The sequence below is a fragment of the Austrofundulus limnaeus genome, unplaced genomic scaffold (genome assembly GCF_001266775.1).
Source record: "Austrofundulus limnaeus strain Quisiro unplaced genomic scaffold, Austrofundulus_limnaeus-1.0 Scaffold27, whole genome shotgun sequence".
NCBI lineage: Eukaryota > Metazoa > Chordata > Actinopteri > Cyprinodontiformes > Rivulidae > Austrofundulus > Austrofundulus limnaeus.
Genome location: NW_013952429.1, coordinates 1034975 through 1042828, shown reverse-complemented (window position 1 = coordinate 1042828; position 7854 = coordinate 1034975). Strand labels below are relative to the sequence as shown.

Genomic DNA, 7854 nt, shown 5'->3' with positions numbered 1-7854 from the left:
ATCCATCCATCCATCCATCCATCCATCCATCCATCCATCCATCCATCCATCCATCCATCCATCCATCCATCCATCCATCTACTGCTTGTTCCACAATTGCTCCCAACAGCATAGCTTTTAGGATGTTGGCACGCTTGTTTTTAAAAACTCCTTCTATTTTCTCAAAAGACACATCAGTGAGCTGAGACTGGTCAGGGTTCTTGGCACAGAAGGCGGGATCTACAAGTTTTCGGCCAATCATGAGGATGCCTCCATTGATTATTTCTTCCACGTATATGTCAGCAGTAAGTATGCTGCCCGTGTTTGTTCAAATGTGTTGTTTCTAAAATGTTAGAGCACCTGAAACTCATGAGACATTAAATCCACTAAAAAAGGTTCATTTGATGTCATTAACATTAAAAACTCATTCATTCATAAATCTAGACTTGCTAAAATCTGCAAGGCCTTCCCTGGAAAAGTTTTAAAACCTGCAATACACAGACATTTTCTATCTGAACAGTCTTTTGTTTAACAGAGGACAACCAAACACTCCAGAAAAAAGCAAACAGTTTTAGTGTTTTCTTATAAATATCCTATATTTGTGTTTTATTTCTCCTTCTGTAAGGTAAGCCTGTTATTGTTGCCCATGAAGGCCCTGTTGATGGACAGGTACGATGCATCGCTGCAGGTTATCCAGTTCCTAAAATCAGTTGGTACTTCTGCGAACAGCCCCGCACGAGGTATGCCCAAAATACCCTGCGATCACAAGAGCAGCTTGCTTTGTTTGCCCTGTTAGTTTATTTAGCCTACATTGGTGTGGACGCCAAAAATATTCAAAGAAACATTTTAAATTGTAACAGTCTAGTGATCCGGTAGATAAAATAATCAGGTGAGTTGAAAAAAAAAACAGATGATTTGCATAAATAACTTGTAAATAAGCTCAGCTGTGGACACGAGTTACTGCTTAGCCTGCAGATATCAAAGCAAAAAATAAAAATCCACCCAGCTAGAAGAGTAATAATAAAAGGATTTGTGTCCTTTTCCCCACTGAGCTGCAGATCCCTGATCAAACACGTCTCATTCTTGTTCGCTTTTTGACTTCACTTCTGAAAGATAAAAAGGTTCACACGAGCTGCATGTTAATTAACAAGATTTTATGGCCAACAAACTTTTTTTTTTCCAACAAAATGATCAAGATTAGAAACAAGTATCAGAGGGACAGCTGAGGATGAGCAGTTTAGAGACAAAGTTAGAGGGAAAAAGGGCTGAGATGGTTTGGACATGTACAGATTCGGGATGGTGGATGTATTGGACAAAAGATGCTGAACATTGAGCTGCTAGGAAGGAGGGAAAGAGGAAGGCCATAGTTGTAGTTCCTGGATTTAGTGAAGGAGGATCTGCAGAGTGTTGTGGTGATAGAGGAGAATGCTCGGAAAAGGGTGAGATTGAGGCAGATAATCTGCTGTGTTGACCTCTAAAGAGAGCCAGAAGAAGAAGAAAGCTAATCAATCATGTAATGACATTACTGTACTGTTCCCGTCTGCCGTACTTGTACCACAGCCTTTCTATAAAGTAGAACAGATTTGAAAAGTTCTCTACTCCAACCTCTCATCAGGTGCTCACGTCTGCCCAACGCCACCCAATGGGAGACACCAGAGGTGGCCATGCTGTCTGAGTCCGCCTTTGGCAGGACTCGGGTGGAGAGCCGTCTGAATGTGAGCAAGGAGCACGCTCAGTACCACACCCTGGAGTGTGTGGCCTCTACGGAGGGAGAGGAGGCCTACACGCTGTTCTCCATCAGTGGTAACACACACACACACACACACACACACACATACACACACACATACACACACACACACTAAGAGGGCTGATAACAGCGAAGGCTGTGCAGGACAGTGCGGGGTGGTAAGGTTTTATCTTCACATTGTTTACACATACTGACACAAACCCATTGGCCCTGGGTCTGCAGAGGCCAGGTGTGTGGTTACAGATTGAAGAAGATTAGCGTATGCTGACTATGCAGGCTGGGATTATGTGGCGTGGACTCGCTAATCCTTGTCACAAACACCACTGCTGCAGCTGTCGGCCGTTACGACGAAGGAGGAAGATGTTTTTGTTAGTGTGTATCTGAGTTTATATTCATGACGTCACAACATATAAGTGAGGGTCGAACAGCTTTGTGGGGGTGAAAAAATGCTGATGTTAGCTTTTATTTTTTTGATCGCCAACAATGAGCTTGGGTGTTCGAATTATTGCACATTAAGTTGATATGAATGAATGAATGAATGCGTTGCTTTAGCTGATGACACCCATGCAGTAAATGTTTACGTAACTGCCACTAAAACCATGTTTGTACTCAAATGTAAGTCTTGTGATTACTGATTTTGTCTCCGATTTGTGTGTGTGTGTTTTTTTTAGAGCGGATTGTCACCCATAAACTCTTCACACCTCTTCTAACTGGCATGGTGACTACCGGTGTCATCCTCATCCTCATTCTAGTTGTGCTCTTTTATAAGTACATGCAGGTGAGTCAGCGTGTAGCCATTAAATTCAAAGCTGTGGAAAAATTAGGCAAACTCAAACAAATAATTTTTTTTCAACACAAAATGAAAATAAATTGTAAAAACAGTGTGTGTAAAACACAAAGTATTGAGTCACTGCTTCCAGAAACTGATAGTAAACTACTCTGTTGTAACCTGTTAGACAGCTGAGTTATAAACTTCACACCTACCATTAGTCATGTTCATTTCTACAAATCACTTAATACACATCACTGTTAAATCCAGTTCATTAAGCATCACTGATACACAGTTTTCAATATAAAAATGTAAAGGACTTCTGTAGCTTCTGGTAAAGATCCCATTCTCATTTATTAGCAAAGTCTGCCTCCACGCTGTAAAAGTTAGAAGCATCTGTTTCACAGCGCTCTGTGACGAGTTGATGCAAAAAAAAGTGCAAAAACATGTCCTTTTGATCAGCGTGAATGTGTCCTAATTAACATGAAGAGAGTTAATCCACCATTCAGAGTGCATCCACGGTGCTTTTAAAGGATTCCTTGACACACACGATGACGTCTCACGCCATTAATTCACCCCTCTGAGCGCACTGCTGTTATTGAACTCGGATGAGTCAGGCTTCTTGAGAACCCGTGCGCGCATCTGCAGCGGGATCCTGAGGGAAACGTCTAGACGCAGCCTGTCGTCTTAAGTGCATGGATTGATCAGAACTTAGATAAAAGACAAGGGCAACGAAATGAGCGATTACTGTCCAACTGAGTCAGAAATGCTTGAAAGTCAATCTAACTGTAGCTTTTGATGCCGGTTTTTGCAAACAAACAAGTGACTTTTCTTCTCGTTGAACAGAAACCAAAGTTTCAAATCCAGTGGAAAGTCATTGAGAGCATCAATGGGAACAACTACATCTACATCGACCCCCTCCAGCTGCCGTATGACATCAAATGGGAGTTTCCCAGACAGAAGCTTCGCTTTGGTACCAATGCATTGTGTTTATATTGTTAATACCATGTCACCATTTGTGAGAGCGCCTGATTGTGTCATTGGTTGATATTTCTGGTGTTTGTGTACCTAAAGGTAAAACTCTGGGCGCGGGGGCTTTTGGGAAGGTGGTAAGAGCCACAGCGTATGGGCTGTGCTCTGCAGATACAGTGACCACCGTCGCTGTTAAGATGCTAAAACGTAAGTCTGGTCGTTCGTTATTACACGTGTGATCGTGCACACAGTGGTAGAAAATACATTTACTCAGGCACTTGTGATGTCACCTTAGCTAACGCTCATTCCACCGAGAAGGAAGCGCTGATGTCAGAGCTGAAGGTTCTCAGTTACCTTGGAAATCATGTGAACATCGTGAACCTGCTGGGAGCCTGTACTATTGGAGGTGAGTGGTGCCACAATGAACTTCTTTGGATTGAGATGAACGCTGCTATGAAAGTCCTGGTGTAGATTCTTCAGGACATCCAAAAGTTTAAAGCTCAAAACGTCACATTCGCCAGTAAAAGCTAGGAAATATGACAGCTTCAACTGCAGAGGAGAAGCCCAGTTGTTTTGGTTTTTTTTTATTTATTTATATGTTTTTAGATTAACTGTGAACTTCTTGTTCAACCCTGGAACTCAGAACACAGACCTTAGTGGCAGGTTTTAAGTGAGGCCAGGTGTGTTAAGCCAGATCAATTTCTCAAATTTAGACTTTTCTGTCGGCAAAACAACTTTGTAACTAAGTTTTATTCAGCCAAACAAGAGCTCCAGAATAAAAAGTAATTCTTGGACAGTCAGAAACATCTAAATATAAAAATGTTTCTAATTTTTACGCACATGATTTGCATCCAACATGGCTTCCTTCACATAAAAATGGAGCGAGCTTTGTTTACAAACTGTTTTTTTTTTTACTTCTATTTGAATCTCCACATGGTGCTGTGTAACCTTAATTAAGAACATGTTACAAATAAAATACTGGTTAGTATTAGTTTTTTTGGTAAATATTGTTAAGTTAATATTGTTTGGATGGATTAGACACATACACAATGTCTCGCTGACTGCTCAGTATCTGATGAAAAATCAGATACCATCCAGCTTATGTTAAAACACAATGCAGCTTGACTTGTCACAAATTTACAGTCAATCAATAACATTTAGCTGCCCACCTAGACCTCAGCATTGATTGCTCTGCAGCATTTTTATTGAATTCCACACGAGTGAGTGTGAGTTATGTAGCCGGGATAAACACGCTAAACACTTGTCGCACTGAAAAAATCCTCATTAAAAGTTAATCCAGAGTGACAGACGCTCGTTTAGTCTCTCACAACACAAAATATTTGTTGCCTTTTCACACACACTTATTGTTAAACTCTGACAGGCTCACACCACATCTTTCTTTGTGTCAAAAGTAGTCATTAACGTGTCTAAAAGCTTTGCACGGCATCCTCTTTTGTCTCGTGTTCATTGTTTCACCGAAACTCTGTTTTTTTTTGTTGTTGTTGTTGTTTTTATCTCTGCGTTTTGCCAGGCCCAATTTTAGTGATCACGGAGTACTGTTGCTATGGCGACCTGCTCAACTTCCTTCGAAAGAAACGAGAGTCCTTCCTAAACTCCCAGGCTGGGGACGATCACTATCGCAACGTCTCGATCCAATCGGAGCCAACCAGGTATTAATGTGTGCAAATTCCTGAAGTGTGAACACTTCAGAGCCATGCCTCCCTTGAATACTTAGTGTGTGTCTGTGTGTGTAGCAGAGAAGTGACCGGTACAGGATATATACCCATGCGTCCATCTGAGAAGGAACGGTCCTCTCAGTCAGGTACTCATGCTTTGTTTCAGCAACATAATAATCCTTTTAAAATCATTTTGTACTGACTGAGGAAAATCTTTAGACGAAATAGACGAGCTGTCTCTGGACGCTGAAGATCTCCTCAGCTTTTCTTACCAGGTGGCCAAAGGGATGGAGTACATTACATCCAAGAACGTAAGACTTTAACATATTGCATACATATTTATCGACTAGTTAGAGTGCCGCTGCTAGTTAATAAATTATATTAAGAGCCAACATGCATGCAGAAAGCTTGACGTCAGCCGGCGGAACGGTTACAGTGCTTTCACTGTTAGTTTTAGATCGCACATAAATAAAACCTCTCGGGGTCTTTTACAGTGGCATATTTCACACTGCACTTATTCGTCTGTGCTCTGTGTTTTAGATGCACATGACAATGTTTTCCTCCCTGCTCGCATTTCATCGAAAAAGCTCTGATCAGTCCACTGGTCCTATAATATGACAGAACCAAGCTCTGTGTTCAGCAGACGAAGAGTATATCTGCTGAGCTCAGCGGAACATTAAACGGCTAAAGGAAAGTTGGTGGAGGTCCAAGAAGAACCTATAGGGTCTACATGTATATGGCTTAAGATCATGTTTGTCCGGGAAAAAGTTTCAACTTAATGCACACAGCGCAAACTTTTACACAAAGTCGTGAGTCATCAACAAAGCTTGTTCAGGAGCTGAGGTTTTAGTTAGATAATAATCTATTTTTTTATTTTATGTTTGTAGTTTTTAACATTATTGGCAGCACCTTGGGGGACCAGAAGCTCAAAACGAACATGAATAGCAACAGCAAAATAAATTGTTTGGCAGAGAAGATTTGGCAAATTTTTCATGCGTGCAACCCACATATTCAGCTCTACAGCTTGTCCCACAAATGCATGTTCCTTACAAATGTGGCACCATTTAAAAAGGAAATTAAAAGGCTTTCCAGTGGTGTATGATTTATTCCCACGCAGCATTGTTAAAATAAATAAACATTCTACCAAACACAAATTTCCTTACTTTTTGTGCTAAGTTTATGTTCCAGGCTTAATAACTTTGAGAGCTTTTAAATTGATAGTGAGGGGATCTGTGCTTCGTTCCATTACATGTACATGTTATTTTTATTTTTGCTTAAAATACGTAAAAAATTATTGAAGATCTCCTCAGCTTTTCTTACCAGGTCACCAAAGGGATGGATTACATTATTTCCTTTTTGTGTTTGAATGTGTAACTATGGAACTAAATTGTACTTGATGCCTATCTTGGCCAGAACTCTTTTGAATGGGATGGGATATTTTCTTGGTAAAATAAAGGTTTAATAACAAAAGATACTGTAAATATAATGTATTTTGTAGATGTTACAAAACAGTAAAAAAAATCCAATACATGTAATTTATTTTGACAACATTAATCCTTAAAAAGAAAGCACTAAAACCCAATTTGATGATATTAAACAGGGTATTTTTCCATAAAGTTTTGTATTTGTAATTTTAGTAACAAGCACATCTGGACTCACCTCATGTCATTACAGAAACCGTCTACAAGGTCAACTCTCATTTCTTTTTCTGTGCTTGATTGTTTTTCTTTCTTACGTGCAGTGCATCCACAGGGATCTCGCAGCCAGGAACGTTCTGCTGACCCACGGCAGGGTGGCCAAGATCTGCGACTTCGGCTTGGCACGTGACATCACCACTGACGCCAGTTATGTGCTGCGGGGAAATGTGAGTCTGACTTTCAGAAGATTTACATTTCTAATTAAATAAGACCACAAAAACATAAAAAAAAAACAAAGATGCACATCCTTTAACTCCAGGCTCGTCTACCGGTCAAATGGATGTCTCCGGAGAGTATTTTCGACTGTGTCTACACCTTCGAGAGTGACGTGTGGTCCTATGGCATCCTGCTCTGGGAAATCTTCTCACTGGGTAACATTTCCAGTTAAAACACAGCTGTTGTGTCCCTTTCATAATGTCTGAGTCATTATTTTCATCCACTTGAGCTGACTGGGGTCTTTATTAGAGGTTGTGATGATGCTCTCTCTGAGCAGCAACATCACTTAGAGGAGTCAATAATGCAATCAAGTCAAATTGACTAAAACCAGCTGGCTTTGACTCTTTCACCTAAAACAACACAAACAACACAGTGTGCACTTTCATGTTGGTGTTGCAGGAAATAGCCCATACCCAGGGATGCAGGTGGGATCTGCGTTTTATAGGATGATTCAAGAAGGTCACAGGATGAGCAGGCCCGAGTTTGCTCCCACAGAGATGTAAGTAGAAATCTAAGACTGTGAGAATATCTATTTGATGTAAGAAAAAAAGCCTTTGCCTTTACGGCAAAGGCTGGTTCACCCCAAAGATCCGGTGCCCCGGCACAAACAGAGCAATATTGTATATGCTGTTAAGTGCCAGGAGGACTGTGACCAGTTATACATCGGGGAAACAAAGCAGCCACTGTTCAAAAGAATGTCCCAACACAGACGAGCTACATCTAATGGCCAGAACACACCGAACGCGATTTCAGCTTCAAAATCGCAGCCAACGCTGAAGTCTGAAGCTTGTGCAC

The 7854-nt window shown here is 40.9% G+C and overlaps 1 protein-coding gene across 2 annotated transcripts in view; it reads left to right on the top strand.

The window, feature by feature from the left end:
- kitb (KIT proto-oncogene, receptor tyrosine kinase b) overlaps positions 1–7854 on the top strand; it is a gene marked incomplete at its 5' end in the record, with an annotated part of 15952 nt that overhangs the window by 4278 nt on the left and 3820 nt on the right. Inside the window, 13 exon segments of one of the 2 annotated variants that reach the window (XM_014004886.1) lie at positions 169–284; positions 605–719; positions 1595–1782; positions 2401–2507; positions 3345–3471; positions 3573–3677; positions 3766–3876; positions 5002–5140; positions 5228–5292; positions 5366–5457; positions 6888–7010; positions 7103–7214; positions 7459–7558. In XM_014004886.1, coding sequence (XP_013860340.1) covers positions 169–284; positions 605–719; positions 1595–1782; positions 2401–2507; positions 3345–3471; positions 3573–3677; positions 3766–3876; positions 5002–5140; positions 5228–5292; positions 5366–5457; positions 6888–7010; positions 7103–7214; positions 7459–7558 — 1500 coding nt within the window. 2 annotated transcript variants of the gene reach the window in all.